Raw genomic sequence first — 23,173 nt, 5'->3', positions numbered from 1 at the left:
CAAAATTAAAATTGTCTGCATGGATTGCTGAAATAATGACACTTTTGCTTTCTCGAGGTTCAACATACACAAGCTTTGTTTTATGTACAGAATTATTAAAAATATTGTGCTAGAAATTATCTTTAGGCTATGTGTATAAGATGTATTCAAAACATAAATGAATGTCATGTTTAGACTTGGATCCCATTTCTAAGATACCTCATTATGTATAAGCAAATATTCCAAATTTCTCCTCCACCAAAAATCCAAAGTCCAAAACACTTCTGGTCCCAGTCATTTCAGATAAGAAAGACTCAATCTGTAGTTCAAAATAAATTAATTCCATTAAAAAATAATTTTCACTCAATAAAAGGAATCAGCTAACTACAAATATGTTATAACCCTGTGAAATTTGCAGTAAAATCCAGTTTAATATAAAGGATAGTGTCCTGTAGCAGATGATTGCCAGACACTGGAGAGATCTATTCTCATCAATGTATGCTTGGGAATGGGTGCATTGTACCAATAAGGGGCGAAATAGATGGATCAAAGCGGAAGCTTGAAGCTGCCCCTTCTGAAGGTGGATTGGGGCACTGGCAACTGCATGTCACAGACCCAATCCGTTTTGAAGCCGCCCCAAAAAAAAGAGTGGCAAATTGCCACTCCTTTTTCAGGTGAAAAAAAAGCCAGCTTTACTGCCCACACCACGGCTGGAAGCTGGCTTCACGACGCTCCTGCAGTGTGCGGCATGTATACGCTGCACCACTGGAGCATAATGAAGCCACCCCCATGTAAATGGCTGGGTGGCTTCCAGTATGTTTTGATCCTAACTTGCACCAAGGGTTTAAGGGTCAACATGAGAAGAAGCATATAAAGATTTCTGAATCCCTCCAGCATCCTAGTTCAGTGCTTCCATAGTGTCAAGCATAAAGGAACCTTTCCATAACTACAGTATGTGCTGTACTCATGATGGAGTCTCTGATACTCTTGATGTCTTAAAGCATTAGTGTCAAACTGAAATTCCCTTACCCTTGGTGGAATCTTTCACTACAATGTCAGAAATTTCGAACAGTTTCAATGGTAAAGGCATCTTCCTATTAGCAGCAACAGTTTTCAGGAGGCCAGGCAAGAGGGTCGTGCGTGCCACCTGTAGGCCACAAAGGGAATTTACACAGTAAATGATTTCTATGTCAACATAGGAAAGAGTGGAATATGAGCATTCATAGTAAATGTGCTATTTTTTCTTAGCAGTTTCCAGAGTCTGACAGCAAAGTCCAAAATTTACAGCACTGGGTTTGAAAATTGTTCTGTCTTACTTGCCTTAAAATCTTTTGCCAGTGAAAAATTTGATAAAATTAACTCGAACTTAGAACAATGATTAGAAGACATCATGAAAGATCTTCAGAATTGTCTCAAACACTAACAATAAATAACAAATATTAAAAATGATAGCACAAGCCTTCTAAGTGCTCTTTACATTCACAACCAAATTAACAACCTTTGGGAGGAAGAGTGTAGAGTGACAAGGCAAATCTACAATCTGATCCACAGTCCTCTCAACTTGTGCTACCCAGGGGGCATGCGTGTGTGTATGGGGTGGGGTGCAACAGATTATCTTTTTTGAAAAATCTCCCATTGCAAGCAATGGGGATACATTTCACCACACAACCTCCAGGGTAGAGTAGCAGAGAGGTTTAAAAGACTGGGTATGTGAGGCTTTTGATACAGTGGATTCCAAGGCACAACAACCATTTGTGGGACTTGCGCCTGCTTTCTGCCTGCAGAGCTCCCAGTGGGCACACTGAGGATGCTGGCATGGACTACACCCCTTCAGCCAGCCTACAAAGAGATCCTCTCTATTGTGGAGGCCTGCAGAGGGGGGTTTCTGCAAGGCTCCAAGTCTCTACAGCAAGTTAGTTCCATGGGTTAGGGTGGCAATGTTGTTTATACCCCATCACATTTTATAGGTTCTCATAAATCACTGCTTTTTCTTATATTATAGTCCATTTAACTTTTCAGGCAAATGTGAAGTTTTACATGTTACTGAATTAGTTTACCACACTTACCTGAAATTCTGCAGTTTTTGGATTTGCTATATGTACAGCTTTTGTTGCTGCGATATCAACCCCTAGTTTATTCGCAATGTCTTCCTGGGAACACTAACATTAGAACAGAGGAGAAATCAATGAATTTAATTTAGTAATATTATTTATATCATCAATGCAAAAGTAACTTATAAAAGAAACTGCAAAACCCTCCCTCGTCCAATGTGTTAACCTGGGTGCTATCTTACCAGATAGACAACATTTGGTAAGATAGCACCCAGGTTAACTTATTGGAGGAGGGAGGGTTTGGGAGTCTAACACTAAATGGTTATGCTTTATTGGTATATATTAGGAAAACCTCAAATCACATGTTTAAATATCTTATCAATGCAGACTACATTTTCCTGAGAAATTTAAAAATCCACTATTTAATAATACAGTTGTTATAACACCCCAACATCAAAATGTACTGAATTTAACCTGATGCCCTACAATACATACTGTACAAGATATTAAAAATAACTTTTGATATATTTGTGCCATTATTAGAGGAAAAATTAAGATGATTCCTAATGGTACAATTAATGATACAACTTTCAATTGCTAAGATGACAATGCTAAGCTCAGCAGAAGTTTTATGTGAATCTCCACCAAATTATATCTACTGAACAAAACAACAAGATTATGTCTTCTCACAGTATATGTACATCAAGCTAACACATCCCTGTTACAATACATGCAAGAATGGCACGTATGGTGAATATATATGCAGTTGGACCTTTGTATCCATGCAGGATCCTTTCTGGACCTTTACATGGATACGAAAAAACACAAGATTTCAAATCCTGTTGTCCCTAACACTGGCATGATGGCTGCTAATGCAGCTACGTGCACATACCTCCACTGGAGACAACAGGGCTTGCCATGCAAGGATGCTTAAATCTGTAGATGGCAAGCCTGCAGATAGTTAGGACCCACTGTATAGGAACTTTATAACCAGACACAGTTTGCTGCATTTTGTACAGATAACCAGATTCTGAGAGATCTTCAAAGGAAGACCCATGTATACTGCACACAGTACACCAGATCCAGTTGTCTCTGTACCTGGTACTATAGCTAATAAAAGGCATGCAGCACCATGAATGTTCTGTGGACAGTGCTGGATGTAAGTAACAGCATCTTCAAACTATGAACCTTTAAAGGGATTGCAACTCCATCCCAAACACAATACAGTCTACCTTCCTAGTCAGATAAATGTCTGGACTGAGTTTCAATTTATTTAGTTTCTTCCAGGCTAAGAACCATCAGCAACAAACACCTCCACTACCTGTGTGCTCCCAGTGAAAATAAGCAGAGCTGAGTGTCATCAACATATTTATGGCACTACATTTCCTTTGAGATGTGGTTCTGGAGAAGAGTGCTTAGGACACTGTGGACAGCCAAAATGACAAACAAGTGGGTCTTGTAACAGATCAACCCTGATATCTCATTGGAAGCCAATATGACCAAATTGAGGCTATCGTATTCAGCTACATAATGACAAGGTACGGATCACTAGAAAACACAATAATGCTAGGAAAGGTAGAGGGTAGGAGAGGAAGACTGCATGCCAGATATATGGACTCAATCAAGGAGGTCATGAGCATGAATTTGCAGGACCTGAACAGAGCAGAGGATAGGGTTTTTTGGAGATGTCTCATCCATAGGGACGCCATGAGTTGGGATTGACTCGAGGGTAGCTAAAAACAACAAATACTTCACTCATCTCAATGATTCTCAATGACTTTCATTAGATGTTAAAAAGAAAGCGGAACGTAACAACAATATAGAACAGTGAAGAAACCCACAGTAATATTCAAGCAATCAGTAATTCCCCAATATTATCGACTATGCTTGCAGAGCAGAACCACTGAAATACAGTACTGAAACCTGCACTCCTCAGGCTAGGTAACTTTTTCAGGATATCAGGAGAGGACTGAGAGAAACAGTAGGGTTACAGTTTCTCTGCCCTTTTGCCAGCAAAGTTCATCTATCAGAGTGAACAGGATAAAACCAGATCTAAAACTAGACTGAAAGGGCATGATAGCGGCTTTAAGGCGCTCTTTTGTCGCTGTGTCATATGGACGCAGTACCAGAAGAGCGCTGTTCTGCAGTGAGCCATGTGGAGCAGTGCGTGGCATTACATCGCCCTGGGCAGAGTTGGGGCAAGCGTCATGTGGGGTGCACAGCCCCGAGTACACCCTTCAGACTCAGGAACACCTTTTTTGCTGCTGAGATTCAGTTTTGCAAGATTATGTCAATGCCTTACCACTGAAGCCACAGCCAAATACTATGTGCCCCCAAAGAGCCTTACTGTTCCTTTCCCCGGCTTGCTGAGTAGATTGGATTGAGAGAAGAGCAAGAAAAGGAAGCATACGGTCAATCATGCTGTTTATTAGATTTGAAGAACCAAAGCTACTGTTATGTTCCACTACCAGTATGGGTCATATAATAAGTTTGTATCAACACATTAACAAATCTGAACCTGATACAATCACCACAGAACTCTGTTGTGGTCTCAAACCTCCATTAATAGAATATTTTTACACACACCAGAGCAAATGTCAGTGCTTCAGTAAATCCTGCAGCTGCCAGGTCTTGCCTCAGAAGTTCTGTGAGCTTATTGAGAGGAAGCTAGAAGGGAAAGAAAGCATTTTTTAAATCTTTCAACTGAATGAATATTTTAAAAGATCATAGAGATGACTGCTAATATGGCCTACAAGAAGGTAACTTCAACTGACTACATCTGGTCTTTACAGAGGAAATGTGATTCCCAGTCAGAGATTTAATATGGCCTCTAGATTTAATCTTTGTTTCTTTGCTTATTCTTTTTTAAAAGCCCATCTTACACAGGTCTTTTGAGTTTCTCAGATCAGCAAGGCATCTGTTTTGTATCCTTGCTATGGTAAACTCCCTTTGCTACAAGACATGACAGAATATTGTTTTAATTCTTAAAAAACTGTCTCACAACCCTTCTGGCATACTTCTAGCCTTCAAACTGACAATACAGACTGTTTACTCAAAGGTGCAATCTTACTTGATTAGCTATGGTGTATGTTTTCGGAATAGTCATCTGAATGTTATTATAGCCATACGCTATGGCTGCGTCTTCTATGATATCACATGCATGGATAATGTCAGCTCTGGTAGGAGGGATTTCAACCTCAATATTGTTCCCATTTCCTATGACGTGTGACTTCAAACACATCCTGGTGAGCAGTTTTGCAAGGCTTGATGGAGTCTCACTAAAACAAAAGCAAGAACATTTTTTAAAAAAAAATTACATGGTTTCCTTCTAAAGCCACTGCCTTTCATGTCCAACACTGTCTCTACAAAAGAGCTGCAATGCATTCACAAACCAAACCAGGTAATAAAATAGTTGTCTACAGAAAGACAGTGCTGAACCTTATGATATTTGCTGTGCATTTACTTCATAAGACCATTTAAATCTGGGGAAAAAATCTACCTTACAATATTCAAACATTAACATGGGCACCTCAAACAAGCATCTTAATGCCATCTCACTCCTTCTTCAACCAACATGTGTGCCCTTAATATACAGCTGACAAGGATTTCTCTAAGCTAGTGTACTACCCAAATTTTAATAGTTTGTATTTTAATATATTACATTTTAATTTATAACTGTTTTAATCCTTAAAATCATTTTTTTTATTTTATATTTATGTATTTTAATATTTTGTATTTTTTTAAATTGTATTGAGTCCCTGTATTGAAAGAAAGGTGGGGTATAAGAAAATATAATAATAATAATAATAATAATAATAATAATAATAATAATAATATAGAAGAGAGCTTGAAGTAATAAAAATGTCCTAGATCTCAAAAGGTGGGTTGTTTTTCATCTGTTAAAGCTATGTACTTGAGGAGTTGTGATCTGAAAAATGTTTCAAGCATAATAATAATAATAATAATAATAAGTTATAGCCCGCCTTTTAACGGGGAATCAAGGCGGGTTACAACATCTAAAAACAGTGTATTACATATCAAATCTAGTTAAAATTAATCCCCTGCCCAACTGCCCATCCCTGATTATAAAACTAAATTAAATTATTTACAATATAAAAACATTGTGATGATAGATCAACAAAGTTGGGGGGAAATCTAAGAAGGACTCTATAATAGGAGAGAATAAGAATAAGCTGCATCGTGCTTGGGAGAGGAGGCTAGTTTGGAAAGGCCTGCTGGAAGAGATCCGTCTTAACGGCCTTTTTAAAGGCTGCCAGGATGGTAATGTGGCAGATCTCCTCCGACAGGTCATTCCATAGCCTTGGAGCAGCAGTGGAGAAGGCCCTATGGGAAATGGTAGACAGTCTGGATTTTTTAGACTGAAATAAATTCTTCCCAGAGGACCGTAAGGGGTGGGGTGGACAATATGGGAGAAGGCGCTCTCGTAAGTAGTCAGGACCCAAGCCATGTAGGGCTTTAAAGGTAATAGCCTCGCCTACTAAGAAGAAAAGCCCTCCTTCCGACCACCATCTTGAGAGGGAGAGAGGCAGGCCAACATCAACAGGCCTCGCCTGCTAAGAAGAAAAGCCTTCCTTCTGACCACCATCTTGAGGGGGAGAGAGGCAGGCCAGCAACAACAGGCCTCGCTTACTAAGAAGAAAAGCCCTCCTTCCGACCACCATCTTGAGAGGGAGAGAGGCCTCCGAGAGAGAGTAGACCATCCATTAAGAAGCCAAGTCCTCCCTCCAGTCCATCTGCCTTGGTCCAGGCTTTGGAGGTAGAGAAGAACTGCTGAACCTCATCCCCTTCCCCACCACCACTCCCTTCTCCTTTTGTGTCGTACACTCACTAGATAGGGGTGAACTAATAATTATATTACATATGCTGTATCCTATGTCCTCTTTCAAACTAGGGTTCTTCCTAGATGATGTTATCTGATTATTATTATTATTAATATTATTATTATTAACCTTTATTTATAAAGCGCTGTAAATTTACACAGCGCTGTACATACAATCTTTTTAATGATCCCTTTTCATTCTCCTCTTTGAAGCAAGGATGTTGATAATGGACTTTATGGTACAACCATTTTCACAAAACAACAGGGTGAAATATAATAAAACCACACAACCTCCGATAACTAAAGATTCAAATGGCAACATATTGTTTCCCTGGGGAAGAAAGGATCTAGGCTACCATGGCCAAATACTAATACAAACTAAGATATCATACCCTGGTCCTACAGGTAATCTCAACAACATAACTGATTAGATGGGTCTATTCTCTAATGTCATTACATTAGGATATTCACTGCCCCCAGAATTTGACTGTAAAACAGCATACACATCAAAGCACAAAATGTTGTGGCATTGCTTTCAGTTCCACTTTCATGGCCCATGAACTCCACCTGCAACATCCCCAGAAGTTTTCCAAAAAATTGGGGGATGCTTTTGGCATGATTTCACCCTCAGGCAGCAAACTGCCTGCTAAGGCATCAGTTTAGCTTTCCCAGTCCCAGAACCCCAAGCCCCCCAAAAATACCTGTCCTACAATATCTGTACAACCTGCAGGAGGAGGCATGGAGGCCAAAACTGGCCTGCACCTTCCATGCAACTGTGCCACTCTGGATCTAGACCAATGGCTTGCACCACCAAGAGCAGAAAGTCAGGAATGCATTTAATAGGAAGAACGCCCTCCTTCTATATACTAATATTTTGAGGTGCAACAGGGCTGCGTGAGACTATGTGTGCCTACCTTTGTGTGTTGAAGGGTAAGAAATGAAGACTTGTTAAATCAGAGCTGAGTGGCAGAGCGAGACGAGAGATTTCGTGACAGCAATGCTGTAACATTCTTGGCAACATAGTTAAATACTTCAGTGGAACAGCACTACAAAACATGACTTTGGAGCTACTGTACTTATTTTTTCAAAACTAGCCATGAAGACTAATAACTTAATCATGGTAGCAAAATCTGTTTAGAGCAGCAGCTGGCACTGTGGCATTTTGTATCACCAACATGATAGTATGTTAGCCTGTAGCACACACTAATTCTTGACTTAACCAAACACATTTTCTGTCAACTATGTAAAAGAATTGTTTTGCTTTGCTGCCCTTTTTTTCTATTTGATACTTTATTTTGCAAAATTGTTACTGTTTTATTGTACTTTGATATTTTATTGCAAGTCAAGTCAAGTTTTATTTCAGCCAACAGGCCATTAAACAGCGAAATGAATATAAAATACATAAGCATTTAAAACATATAAAACCTATTAAAATAAGACTATAAAACAGACTTGACTTGCTATTTTATTGCATAATCATTTGAAGGGAATTTCCCATGGAGTGGTTAAACCCCATAATGCCCAAAATTGAACCATCATGCATTAGAAATGTGGCACAGATGCTATTAACATCACTGTAGGCATGCTTTTCGAACAAAATTGGAGAGAGTTACCCTACCAGATTCCTATTTTCTTGTTCATTATTTCCGGTTTTATCTTTTCACGACGATAAGCCAGCTCCTACAAAGAAGTCGGAAAGGTTTTTAATACAGGTTAATTTATCTCCTCTCTTCCTCTCAACATCAACATTAATTTGTATAGCAGAACAATGCCTGACTGTTCAGTCCTAAAAGGTGGTAATCAGAGGTTCTTAGCAATTCCATAATAGCCACTATGAGCCACATTCCCCATGTATTGGTGCAATCGTTTGAAAGCAACTAGTATACCAATCACTAAAACATTCAGTGGGAAAAATTAAAAAGCCACAAATGTTTCTTCTTAAACTCTCCCACTATTTAACCATGAAAAGGAGAGGTTCTTAGTCTCCTATTCTAAATTATATCATCTCTACATAGAGCAAGACCATCTTAATCTAACATGGAAAGACATAGGATAAAATATTTTGAGAAGTTTCACCTTTCTCCACATGTAACATTGCCACTACACAAGGACAGACATCAAGATGTTACACTCATCTTCTCTATGCTAACTCACCCATTTATTACAGATAAGTCCATCTCCACTGCTAGAATTTAACAGAACATTGAGAAATGAATAAAGTCTAACTGTCTCAGTTTCCTCTTACTGTGAAATGCCTAATGGGATATCTGGATTAGATGTTACTGCTCTGAGCAGATTCATCACAAGAAACTCCTGATATTTCTTTCTCAGAGCTGCACTGATTCTGAACAATAAGGAAGAGACAGTCAATCATCAGTAAAGAGTGGCAAACCCTGCACAATTTACCAAGCATGTATACCTCTCATATTCAACAACCAATCCTATAAGAATATTTTAATGTGTGCGAACACTGTACACAGGTAAAGGTATACTTGGCAGTGAATTACTCTGACAGCTTTTCTATCACATGGGCCCATCTTGTCTTTGATGCTGTTTGATATGCATTCAGGTTTTGAGCAGTGTGACCAATAGGCCATGATATATTTTCAACTAATTCCACAACAGCAGTTACTTTACCACAGCAATGGGCTGAAAGAAGCAAATAAGATAATGCTGAACTTGGACCAGTGGATCCCAACCTTTAGTGCACCAGACATTTTGGACTTCAGTTCCCAGAATTCCTGACTATTGGCCAGGCTAGGTGTGGCTTCTGGTAACTGACATCAAAAACACCAGGAGGATGAAAGTTTGGGACCTACTGACTTAGACCATACAGAGGTTATTATAATAAGAGAGCATAGCTTTGAAGGGCTTCTGGCTCTACCTGTCATAGACTAGTCCACCCTTCTCTAAAAGGCTATTAGAACAGAAGCACTCTTGAATGCTGTATTCTCAAGTTACATCTTTTGCAGCTGTGGTAACTTCTCAATCAAAGATCTGACCTCAATCATCCATGCCTTGGTAACTTAATATACTGCAATATTGTTCTTTTTGAAAAGTGGGTCCCGAAAAGCATGTTCTTAATCAGTGATGTTTTTATCACTTCTGTAATACTCACTGGAAAGATGTGGTTTTTTCCATTGGGATAAGTTACTTCAGCTGCTTCAATACTAAGGGAAGCAAAACATACAGACATGTTTAAAGTGCAGGGTAGAAAAGGCATGTACATATCAGCAACATAAGTAATTCATACTAACTCACGTGAATGCCTTCTGACAGTATTCGCTGAACATGGTAACGAGGATATCAAGGACAATTTTTGCCTTAAAGATAGACAACAGACCCACTTAATGGATTAGTATGAATAACATCATGAAATATAAGACTACAATATTCATTCACAATGGGATACTTAACTATTGTACAGTACTAGTTTTCAGAAATAACACCTTTGCACAAAAAAAGTGAAAGGCGAAAGTCACCCAAGCCAGTACCACCAATTTTTCTCTCACAAATTGAGGTAAGTGCACCAAAGCTGCTGGAAGACCAAAGCTTTGAGTGACTATTGGCCATATAAATCACAGATCACAACTTAAATTCTGAGAGGGGCAAAAGTTAGTCCAGCACTGAAGACTATCAAATCAATCCTATGATCTAATTGCTTCAAAAATAGATTCTTTTTATACAATGTGGCATATCTGTTGTTTAATGTATGGGTGTTATTAAGACTAGTTTCTATGGTGCATTATTTCAATTTTATTTTGCAAATCAGAACTTTAGTTTGTTCTACATTTTGTTTATTAAGTTGATTTACCTTAGTAAGATCTGTAGCTGTACATTCAATGAACACATTTTTGGTGTTCAGACTTATTTTGCTATGGTCTCCTAGAAAAAACAAATACAATTATTTGAAGTTACTTGATATTTCAAATGTTGCTCTTTTAGTTAAAATATGGGTCACTTCATAAATCCTTCTCCTGCTTAACCAGCATTTCCACTAAGTATTAAGAGTTAGTTGCAGATTGAAGATAGAGTGTAACAAATATGCATCTGGGCTAGGATCCAAAGAGGCTTCTTAGCCATACACAAGAGCTTGCAGGTGTCCAGGAGGACTTCTTGTTCCTGCCTGAGTACAGCTGCTCATATGGTGCAAAAAGATCCAGAAGCACTGTAGTGTTTAGTTTCTAGACAGCATAGTAAACTGCTCTCAGGATGAAAAAACTATGAAAGCCCAGCTGTGTAAAGTAAGATACAGGTTTTTTGTTTTGTTTTTTACATGGATGGTCTGGGAAAGTGGGGAAGGATGCAACATGTTCAACAGAAAACTTTTTTTAAAAAAAATCTGATATTCATTAATGTTAATCCATGTATTTTTACAAACGTGTTAGAACTTTAAATCCTACAGAAATAAAAAATAACAGAACATAATGTAAAATTTTGTTGATTGTATCTATGCCCAGGAAGAAAAACGTCTGGTAAAAGCTAAAAATAAATTGAGTGATGGGGAAATGAATAGACACACAGAGAAAATTAATTAATTATATTAATTATATCCAGATGGTATTTGACCCCACTGGATTTCACAGAATTTATACAGGGAAAAATATAAGCAGCCTAAAACAAATATATCTAAAATAATAAAAGAGACTTCACATGTTTTTGTCTCTATCATATGTCCAAATGGGTAAAATGTACATACCTAAAATTTGACAAAATGAAATCAAGTTTAATTTCATTAAATTTTTCATTAATTTAAATCTATCTGCAGCCTACAGTGTCATCTTCAGTCATTTGCCTTAACCTTCCCTGAAGCCAAAAGACAGTTCGAGCTGAGACAATAATTTCTCCAGTCAGCTCTGAATGGTCAAGAGGCATAGCAATGAAAGCAATATGCTGGACCTGGCTGCCTCTTCTCTTTGAAGGGCCCCTGAATGCTTCCAAAAGTTGATAGAGAAAGTCCTGCTACCTGGTAGAAGAGGAAGGGAATAAGCAAAGGTAAAGACTGAAAAGCTTGAATAAGAAAACATCAATGAATAAGGAAGCACCAATGAATAAGAAAACATCAGAGGGAAGAAAGATCATAGGGTTACTGGGAATGTAGGATCACATGGATGGAAGCGTAAGGGAAGAGAAAGAGAAGCTGTGTGGATAAAAGCACCTGGCTCCATAGGAAAGTGAGAACAGTGTTTGTTGCTTGTGTAGTATAACAGTAAGATTCATGGTGAAGTAGAATCTTAGGATAGGAAGTAGCAAAATAACACAAAAGTAGCAAAGAACAATCTTACCATTAATTATAGGTGGCATGGACAGTACAACACCGTTGCTATCATGGATAACTGGGTAAAGTGGTTCATTTTCAATAATATGTAAGTAATGTCTAAGATGGCTGTCGGTCTAAAACAAATAAAGCACAGATAAATGTTTAAATTTCTTTCCTCAGACATTACTGTCAGAAAACATAATGCTAATACCACCATTCCTTGTTTTGTTTTGTTTTTTAAAAAAGATAATAATAATAATTTTATTTATATTTTCCGCCTCTCCTGGCGGATCGAGGCGAGATTACAACAATAAAAACAACAATTACAAGATTAAAACTACAATGTCATATAAAATACACTCAATAAAACCATTACCAATACAATGTATTGACTAAATTGTCATTTAAAATACATATCATTACAAATAGAGATAGACTATTTCTAACTCTCTTATAACAGATTGGGTCGACAGGCCTGCCGGAAGAGGTCCATCTTCAGTGCCTTCTTAAAGGCATCTACGGTGGTAATAAGATGGATCTTCTCTGGCAAGTCGTTCCACAGCTTGGGGGCTACGGCAGTAAATGCTCTGTGGGAAGTTGTTATTAATCTGGTCTTAGCATATTCCAATAGTTGCTTCCCGGATGTTCTGAGAGTGTGGGGCGGATCGTGTAGGCAAAGGTGTTCCCTCAAGTAACTCGGGCCCAAGCCATGTACAGCTTTAAAGGTAATGACCAACACTTTGTACTGCACCCAGAAGGTAATCGGCAGCCAATGAAGAGATTTTGGTACTGGTGTTATATGGTCAGACTTAGGTGTTCCAGTGACCACTCTGTCTGCTGCATTTTGAACCAACTGAAGCTTCCGAACTTGGTACAGAGGTAGCGCCATGTAGAGCGCATTACAGAAATCTAAACAAGAGATTACCAATGCATATACCACTACTTCAAGGTCCTTTTGGTCCAGGTAGGGACACAGTTGGCATATCACAAACCAAGATATTGCCATTGTGAATAGCTTTGCTAAGGAAGTGCCCCTATGCAATGCTGTTCAATTCACCAGCCATATGCTTAATTCCTTCTTCCTGTTGGCATGATCTCACTTCAGAAGCCTACAGTAATACAGCAGCCATCCTCAGCACTAAAGAAACTCAGCATTTTAAAAAAAAGAAATCCACCCATTACAGGTTGACACAGGCACTGCTGTTCCACAACCAATAAGGTAACTGTATAAGAGTCTGCATGCTGGAAATGGTGGTGTCAAGAATTACAGGTCTAAATCTAATTATTAGTCCCTGCTTCAGCAGACCCAATAAAATCCATGGGAACTTGGTAAAGCAACACAAATAAGTTCCATTGATTCAATAGGTCTGCTCTAGCTGGGAGAAAAAAATTAGGCTACAGCAAGTAATTAGGAGTGGCTTTTTGAGTTGTTTCTTTTACAAGACAGAAAATTCTTCCTCTCTTCTCCGCAAAACAACTGACACATTATTCATGTCAGAAATTATCAAACTGGCTTTCTATAACAAATTATATATAATTATTATAATAGTACATGTTCTATAATGTTTAGAACTTAAGCAAGTAAAGGGTTATTAAGCAATACCTAAAGAAGAATTTCTGGTGATGTTTGTCAGTGCTAACAGGCAACTTTTTATAATTACTATAACAAACAAGAGGTTAGTTCAGACATCATGCAAACCAAGGTTAGCAATGCTTAGCTGTTATTAATATTCCTATATTTATATCCTGCTTTCTTTCTATCCTGCTTTCTTTCTAAGGTACTCAAAGACACACATAAAGAGCTTGGAAGTGTCTCTCATCTAGTCAATCACTAGATCTACACCTGCTAGATTCTGACAGAGCACTGGCTACAAAGCTGACTGTAAACTCAGACATATGCCAAGTATTATTTGGTACAAAAATAATGGCCATCACTTTGCCTCTAAAGGCTGCAACACCATGGAGAAAGGAATGAACTTATTACATCTGAGTGCAAAAACGGCTCTAAACATACGGAAGTGCAAACTATGACTTAGTGGTATTTGAAATGAGCCTACATTGATTTTTTTCTATACTACAACAACATAATCACTACAAGTCAGATTGTGCTTATTGCAAGACTCTTCTCTTTTTCTGCCAATGATGCTGCAAAATGTCAGAATGTAGAAGCTCTAGAGAGAGAGAGAGAGAGACAAAGCTTTACAGATATATTTAGGAACTTATGATATGAACACATACACACACATACAGAACTATTTTTCAGTGTTCTTAGCAAGTAATTTTTAATATGCTATGGAAACTGAATGAAAAGCAAAAACCCACTGGGAGCCAAGAATAGGATCCTATAAATTGCGAATAGTGTACCTCCAACACCACATGCATTCCTTCTGGAAACACATCTTATTGCTTTTGAAGGCATTTACCCGGTAGAGATCCATTACTTCAGAAGCACTGTATTCCTTGTCTTGATTTAAGGGTTTAAATTTTATTTCAGATGGTGGTTTAGCTGTATATGTGAAGGGACCACAAACTGTATCTAGATCATGGGTACCAATTGCAACTAATGATCTTTTCCTAAAAAGAGAACAAGATGAATAAGCAATGCACTCATATTTGATGCTCCTATTAAACAGTGTGCTGATTTTAAAAATGCTGATGCAGAATTTCTACAGAAAGATTCGTTTACACTCAGAGCTTCAGGTGAGTACACAATAAAATGTACATCAAATGTGACAAGATATAATGAAGTGCTTTAAAATACCATGGCAAACACCTCAATGCACTGCTTAAAGCCAGCTTAATTCACCACTTAAAAACATTTTTTCTTATCAAATGTAAGACTGACTCATTGAATATGCAAAATCACTACTGTTATGAAATACGTTTTGGTTGTATATCATTAATATAACCAGTCCAACAGCCTGACAAAATTCATTGCTACTAACTAACCTGCATATGTTTTGATGCAATTTTTCTTGCAAGTCAATGAAGCTATCATAACGATCCTTGTCAAATTTTATATTACGAAGAACTGCAGCCACAGCATAAGGACGGACTTGGATAGTCTGCATTATAAAGAGGTGCAATTATAGACAGTTTCGTAATATATAGACATACATGTATACATACTTATAAATATATGCACATATACGTTGCTACCAAGAAGCAAAATGTCAGAATCTAATAAAATTAAATCTTCACTTTAATTAATCAAACAAAAATTAATTCTGCAACAAAGCAGGAAACATATGATCAGAAGTGGAAGAACTATGAATGACATTCCTGAGCACAAGCAGGTTTTAGACTGGAATTATTAAAACTAATAGCTCCTACCCCAACCCTATACTCATTTCAGAAATTGAGAAGAGTTTAAAGTATACATTGTGATAAAATAAGGAGCTCTGCTCTTCAAAGATTTTTAGAATTCAAATATTTCACTGGGTTAAAGTGAAGCCCATGCATGAGCTTGAACAGCTCTTTGGAATTCAGTATTTGTTTTGCCAATATTGAGCTAGTGGCTTTTGAATTATATTAATTCTTAAAAATCCATAATTACTATTGAGTAGGCAGTTATGACATTGAATGCTACCTAAGAACATCCTCATGCCACATGTCTCTTAATAATTGGAGCACATATTGAAACACAGTGAACATGAATGGCATAAGATATCTAGACTTTTACTCCCACAACACCAGTTCTGTAAATGCTGCTGTCAGACTCAAGAGTCAGATGTTTGGATATTGCTGCCTATTACTGGTCATCTAAAACTTAAATTAATATTTTAACAATGTTCTAACTCCCAGACATAGGTATGATTTTGAAAGAAATTGAGAGCTCCTTTTATTTCAGTAGTATGGGTTTTACAGGCATAATCTTGAAAATGCACTATGTACCAAGAATTCTGGTTCTGATAATGCTTATTTTTATCAAAAACAAATATCTGCTGTTTAGAATTTCTAAAGAAAGAGCACATGGACAATTCAATTGTCAGTAACCACATTTAGCAGATAGGCTGCTGTGTAACCATCAGATGTGATTTTGAACTCCTAATCTTTCAAACACCCCTCCCCCCGGAAAAAAATCCCCAATAAATTTGGGAAAATATACCCGTTTTCACAGAGAAAGTACCAATTGGTTATAATGGAATTAAAGTGGACAGTGGCAAAAATACTAACTAACTCAGCTCTAGACCAACAATGTAACTAATATTTATTGTAAAAGCTACATATCAAGCCAGAATACAATTCAGTTTTATTTACCTCTTCTGTGATAATAAGCCTTTGGATTTCACCACTAGGTGGCACAATCTTTTTGTATCGTGGGGCCCGGATCCTAAAAAGAAAAAATAAATGATATATTGGATCATTCCCTCCTGAATCAATGTACCAAACTCCCAAGCATAGGATTCTGTTCTGTCCCATTCCCATTAGCTACCCACCAAAGAACAAGGACAGTATTCAATCTTTTATTTATTTATTTTTCCTCATACAACTTTCTTGAATGCTTTTCTGTTTAATAGTCAACAACGGACAGCTATATATGTAAAATGAGTACATGCACAATGATTGAATTAGAAAGTAATACTGAAAGGGTGAGAGATTCACCTCATAAACTATAGAGGTTTCCCTCATCTTGAATACTTGAACAAGGCTGGTCACCCCATGTGATGTCCTGCCAGGACTGATTGACTTCCCCCTGCATTTTCTTTCGTGTTGGTTCAGGCCATAGATTATTTTAGTATAGAAAAGTTTATTGTATTAGTTTGTGGGAGGAGCTGTAGGTTTCCCCTGCATTATTTCCAGGTTTGGTTTGCCCTTTCCCAGCATGCTCTGCTGTAGCTAGAGGTTTTTAGTGGGGGAGCAGTCTTTGCTGAGAGCAAGCAGGCCCTGGCAGCCGGAAAGGGCATTTCTTACACCTCAGCCAAATTAGTTACCAACTCAGCCAAATTAGTTACCAGCTCAGCCGAATTAGTTACCATCAGCAAGCAAATAAAGGAGTTCAGGAGCTGAAAGACCCTGCACCAGCTCTATAGAGTGAGGAGAGCAAACCATCAGACCCAGAAAGATGACAACCTGAAGATTGCTGCAACTGTAAAGTACTTTTTGTTTAGAGCTGGGGAGGAGAAAACTCTTTATTTTGTCCTTTAAATTAAATTTCCCCCCTTTTAAACTTTACATTCAGCTTCAGAGCCTTTTTTGGGTAGAAGAGTTTGATCTCACCAGGGTACCGGCGTTGCACACCCAAACCTGCCACCACCTTTAGTTGGGTGTGTCTTCACACCCCATCTTAAAACAAACATACAGGAGGAAAAATAGGATGATACAGAGATACATGATGAAAATTATAAGAGAGACTTAACACAGCCATCAGAAATGATCAGGTAATTTCTTCTGTGTTCTTCTATAGGGTTGCCAGCTGAGTTTGTTCTGGACAGGGTTCTGTCTCATCTAATTCTTCTTCATCTGCTTTTGCTGTGTCAGCATAGAGGTATTTGCTCATATCCACGGGCTGATTATTCTTTCTTTTTGCTGGCTGAGGAGGAAAGTCTTTCATGGGTGCTACTATCTCAGGTTCAGGATCTGGCTCATCAAAAGGGTTTACATACTCAACAGTTTCTTCCTCTTTAAAGGGGTTGTATGATTATAATCATCACTATCATCATAGAAGAGTTCTTCTAGTTTTGAAAATGAAGTCTTCTTTATAACTGGCTCTTTTATATCAGGGTCTTTCAAAAGGGTTTAGATCCATTCCGTCAGAATCTACAAATAGATTTGAACAAGAACTGACTAAGTCTTCATCCTCTTCATCCAAGAAATTAAGCTTGTTAAGTTTGGTAATTTTTGCAGCCCTTTCTTCCTGGTTCACTCTTTTTCATCATCTTCAAAATCATATAAATTTCCAATATCTACTTGCTTCATACTCATCAGACTTGCCAGGCTTTGCATGTTTTCATCTGTTGCTTTTCCTTCCCTCAGAAAAATACATGATAAAAAGAACTACAGGATGGCAGATATAACTTTCTTAGACAAAGGCTTGAATTTCAACTTGACATCAAACTGGGTAGGCATGGAATTGACATATTGCTTCAAGTTAATATTGCTTGTAGCAAGAATTTTCCGGCGCCCAGAAGGAGATTCATTTTCTATGACAAATGTCCATTCTTTGTCTTCACGTTTGTCAGCATGAGGATCCTCGAAAAGTGTCACAGTGATTTCAATGTTTTCTGGAACAGGCCACACAATAACACCATGGTATGGATTTTTTATTCTTGGCTGCCAGATAAAAGCCTTAGGTTTTCTATGACTTCTTGTTTGAACCAATTTATCTGATTACTATTTCTTGGTGCACTCAACCATCAACTCTGGGTAAGAGGCCACAAACTGGAACTTGGATGCATGTTTTCCAACACATTGCAGTCTTCCCCACTGTCATTTCCTTCTCCTTTTGTGTCTTGTCTTTTTTACATTGTAAACCTGAGGGTAGGGAAATGTCTAATTAACAAATTGTAAGCCGCTCTGATAGCCTTGGTTAAAGAGCGGGTTATAAATAAATTATTCTTATTATTATTATTTTCCACACCAAAGCCATAATGATAAAGAGACAACACACCTGAAGGCTCAACAGGCACAGGGAGTCTCAGATTGAAGGAGACCAGTGTAACAGTGTGCTTGTATTGAGTGGTCGACATGCACGTCTAACAAAAACAACAGACAAGGCAGAGGCTGACAGGATCCTCAGGATGCATTGCTTGGACAGCCCTTTCCCATTTCAAAGTCAATGGTGCATTATTTACCCCTAATGACAGGAGAAAGTGGCTGCAAAGAAGTTTATGGAGTCACTATTTCTCTTCATGGGCTCAAATGGGATACAGGAGGCAATGCTAACCTCAGGCTGAGTGTGCCACAGTCACACCCACCCTCTGTTGCTGGAGCTGCCCATGGCGACCCTCTGCTCTGGCACCTCCGTGCCTCACACAAACCTGGCGGCGCCCCATGAGCACAACCCAACTGCACTTCCTGGGCTAAGAGGCTGGGAGGGCCCTGCCCAAAGGCTGCACCTAAATACAGTTTCATTTCATATTTTTAAAATTTTTAAGTTCTCTACACAAAGGTGTATTCTAAATTATTAACGTTCCCATACCAAAGATGTGCAGATCATATTTGATCAAGTGTAAAAATTCACTGCACAGACTTTTTCAAAACTCATAACCAAAAACTGGGGCTCTATATTAAAACTAACTTGCTGATTGAGATCACGGTATATATTTGCCAAATGGATGGTTGGTACTGATCCTGTTTAGGAAATGATGGGCTAGGTGATCATAAATTGAATTCCCTTCTTCTCCCAGGTGATTGCAATTGTGAAAGTTGTGTCAACCACCTGTCCCGCATATAGAGGATAAGATTATATGTATAAACAACTTCATGTGAAGATCCAGGGTGCAGTTTATAATGTCTTATCAACAGAATTTGGATTATTACAACTATTTGAAATATATTTCTAGGTAAGATTGAAATTCCATGCATATTTATTTAAGAATAAGTTTTAATAAACACAATAGAATTGGTTATTGACAACACACAAAATAATCTTCTAATGTATGTCTGGGATAATCTAGACTAGTTATAGTTGACAGAACATTAAAGATAAAAGAAAAATTACATAAACCTGAAATAAAGCATGCTGGACTTTTTAATAATACTGATTGTGTTTGTTTTATTATCTTGTCTTTCATTTTATATGTCTGGTGTTCCACCCTTTGGTGAAAAGGGCATTATAAACAGTTGTTGTTGTTAACATTTTTCTAGAAATTTACAAAAGGGACAGTACATTATTTTTCTCTATGTTTCTATATATAGAGTATGTGTACTCTGGATATAGTACTAACGATTCAGTTGCTTCTCTGCACATTTTGAGGATTCTCTAGATATGCTTTGCTTGCTTATGGGATTTTAGCATCAACTGCCAAGTTGCACATATGGTTTGCTGGCTCAAATAAATTTAACTTCTTCCTCTTATTGCCAAGTAGAAAGTCAATGCCTGACACACTTTAATAATTATATACAATAATACTTTCAAATATCATATTACCTCTCCTTAAAGACCTGAAGACCTCTGACCAGACCTTCCAAGCAAAGAAGATCATAGCGATTAGCAGGAACATCGATTTTATAAAGAACGACTTCTGATGCACCCTCTGCTTTTCCATCACCTTTCTCTTTGCTTATTATAGCCTTCTCAGAGGTCTGAAATGAAATTGAGAAAAACAAAACAAAACATTTCAGAAAAATACATAAATGGGGAAATAGAATGAGTTTAATATGCCCTCATACATAAAGAAACGGCTACAGAAATAGTTCAAACATCACTTTTTAAAATTAAAAATGTATACCAATTAGAAGCAACCAAATCCAAATCAGCTCAAGTCATTATGACAATTGATAGCACAATCCTAAATATGACTAACCAAGAAGAATATGTCCCCCAAGTTCAATCAAGCTTCTTCTAGCAAGCGTGAAAAGGATTTCAGCCTTTGACCAAAAATTGAAAAAGAAACCTAAGCGATGCTCAGTTTACGCCACTCTGAAATCTTTCTCTTGCTACAATCTACCTTAAACATGTTTGACCATAGTATATGTATGTACATATAGCAATAGCAACATACTGATGAGGTGCAGAATGGAAGCTATAATGTAAATATGATGGTTTATTTTTTCAATTCCACAATTCTTCCACTCACAATAATCTAATTGAAATACAGTGAGTAACTCAATGTTACTGCAACTATTTCAGAGGCCTGCTAAAGACATGAAGTGCATTGCTTGCTTCCTGATGTCTCATTCACAGGATATTGAGAATTTGGGAGAAAACACCCAGAATATATAATGCTCTGAGACTTCATTACAAGACCAAGCAGGAAATGATAATAAAGACTTAAGAAGAAAACAGGAGAGTGGCAGCTGGGTTACATCATGTATACCATCATTTCTAGAGCTTGTTTTACAGGGCTTGCATCTAATAAAGTGGACTGAAAACCATGAAAGCTTATGCTAGAATTTTTCTCTCTCAGTTATTCTCCAAGGTGCTATAACATTTTTTACAGCTTTTGAAGTATAAAAATAAAAACTACTTACAATTTCATCCAGTTCCAAGCCAAATTCAAAGCAAAGCTCATCAAATTCTTCATTCGCTGAAATTCAAATGACAGTACATCAAACGCTTCATCATTTGATTGGATCCGATACTGATAAAGCTTTATATACAGTGAGAACTTGTTTTTAAAGATGTTTCCATCTTACAAGCAGTTAGAAGTTAGTTACTTCAGGAGCACTGAGAAAGGTGGCCTGACAGTGTTAAAAATAAGCCATGCACTAGTCCTTGTCCGCTTGATTCAACTACACTGTAGGAATAGTGCAGTTTGTCGACCTCGGCTATGCCCCACGAAATCCTGGGACTGGCAGTTTTGTGAGGCACCAGCACTCTTTGGCAGTGAAGGCTCAAGTCTTTGTCAAACTACAAATCCCAGCATTCCACAGGATGGAGCTACAGCACTCAAACTGCATCATTACTACAGAGTAGATGCACCCCGTGGCTTCTCAAAGCATTCAGCAAGTGCCAGCTGTTACGGACTCTGCGTCCGAGAGGTTTTTTAGGCTGCAAGCAGCATTCTTCTACCCTCAAAATTCACATTTTCCTACCTAAACTACAAACCGCAGCTCATAGGCCCAAAACACGCTGCGGAAATCATGCCGTTTGAGACCGCTCTAACTGCCCTGGGAATCCTGGGAATCCTGGGAATCCTGGGGATTGTAGTTTATTGTGGCACCAGAGCTCTCTCTGGCCTGTTACAGACTGCCAAAATAAAGCTGCTTGGGGTCTCTTTGGAGGTATGCTATTTAAATGATGCATGGGTCCTAAGAGTCCGGAGGTCGCGCCAAAGCCACACTCCATTCCTAAGCACTGGAGTGCAGCTTTGGTGCAGCTTCCGGATTCTTAGGATGCATGCATCATTTAAATAGCATACCTCCAAAGAGACCCAAAGCAGCTTTATTTTGGCAGTCCGTAACAGGCCTCTGTCAGAGAAGGCTTGATGTCTCACAAAACTACAGTTCCCAGAATTCCCTAGCATTGAGCCAGGGCACTTAAAGCGGTCTCAAGCTGGATTATTTCTGCAGTGTGTTTTGGACCACAGAGTTGGCTGCCAATCAGTTTCTGGGCAAAGAAAGCCCAGCCCTCTCTTGCCATGCAGGAACTCACAACCAAAGCAGCCCTTGTGACAGGTGGCCATCCAGCCCCTGCTTAAAGACCTCTTCTGGGAGACTGGGAGACCTCGTCCTGGGCTCCGAAGAGGCCCAGCTCCCGCCGACCCCCTTCCCTTCCTTACTGTAGCTCCTTCCCAGCGCTTGGAAGAGCAGCTCCCGCTTCACGCTGACAGTCGGCATGGCTGACTGGAAAGAGGTTCCGCAGTGCGCATGCGCCACTCCCACTCTGGCGAGGAAGGACCCTTCGCCGGGTGGGCCCTGTCTCTCTGTGGCGCACACTACTTCCGTCTACACTAATGCCTGATCTAAATAGACTCCCTCCGACTCCCTCCTTCCGAGACACGTCTCATTATTACCCTCAACACATTAAATAGCCCCGCTGTGTTTAGCCGAGCGACCAAGAACTTGCCCAAAATTTGACTATTTCTTTTTATCAGGCATGCTGTAGACAGCTAAATTTCAGAATGTTACATCAGCCGGAGACCTGACGTAGAGAAAGTTGAAGAAGACATACTTGCTATGGAATTGTGGGAATTGTACTTTATTGTGGCTCCACAAAACTACAGTTTCCAGAATTCCCTAGCACTGAGCCAGGGCAGTTAAAGTGGTCTCAAACTAGATTATTTCGGCAGTGTGTTTTGGACCGTAGACGTGTTAGTCTGTAGAATCAGTATGTAGAGAGAGATATTGCAGGACTTTTGAGACTAGGCATAAGGTAGACTAAAGTCTACTTCCTCAGATGCATTTGGTGGAGTGGAAAGCCAGGGACAGGCATATATA

At 38.6% G+C, this 23,173-nt stretch overlaps 1 protein-coding gene across 1 annotated transcript in view; it reads right to left on the bottom strand.

The window, feature by feature from the left end:
- The window catches only part of LOC149318207 (phenylalanine--tRNA ligase beta subunit-like), a 41,378-nt gene extending 18,794 nt beyond the window's left edge, over nt 1-22,584 (bottom strand). Inside the window, exons 1-15 of the mRNA XM_089509238.1 lie at nt 22,516-22,584; nt 21,266-21,321; nt 20,223-20,377; nt 16,391-16,463; nt 15,080-15,195; nt 14,554-14,704; nt 12,156-12,264; nt 10,685-10,755; nt 10,132-10,193; nt 9,989-10,040; nt 8,489-8,550; nt 5,101-5,308; nt 4,617-4,697; nt 2,046-2,138; nt 1,009-1,126 (exon numbers count right to left, since the gene is read on the bottom strand). Coding sequence (XP_089365364.1) covers nt 1,009-1,126; nt 2,046-2,138; nt 4,617-4,697; nt 5,101-5,308; nt 8,489-8,550; nt 9,989-10,040; nt 10,132-10,193; nt 10,685-10,755; nt 12,156-12,264; nt 14,554-14,704; nt 15,080-15,195; nt 16,391-16,463; nt 20,223-20,377; nt 21,266-21,321; nt 22,516-22,573 — 1,465 coding nt within the window. The 5' untranslated portion in view covers nt 22,574-22,584. The remainder of the gene's footprint in view (nt 1-1,008; nt 1,127-2,045; nt 2,139-4,616; nt 4,698-5,100; nt 5,309-8,488; nt 8,551-9,988; nt 10,041-10,131; nt 10,194-10,684; nt 10,756-12,155; nt 12,265-14,553; nt 14,705-15,079; nt 15,196-16,390; nt 16,464-20,222; nt 20,378-21,265; nt 21,322-22,515) is intronic.
- Nucleotides 22,585-23,173: the final 589 nt, after the last annotated feature.

Source organism: Sceloporus occidentalis, unplaced genomic scaffold, assembly GCF_023333645.1.
Source record: "Sceloporus occidentalis isolate IW3139 unplaced genomic scaffold, rSceOcc1.0.p SCAF_2, whole genome shotgun sequence".
NCBI lineage: Eukaryota > Metazoa > Chordata > Lepidosauria > Squamata > Phrynosomatidae > Sceloporus > Sceloporus occidentalis.
Note: the sequence above shows the minus strand (reverse complement) of the source record. Positions and strands in the feature narration are given on the sequence as shown.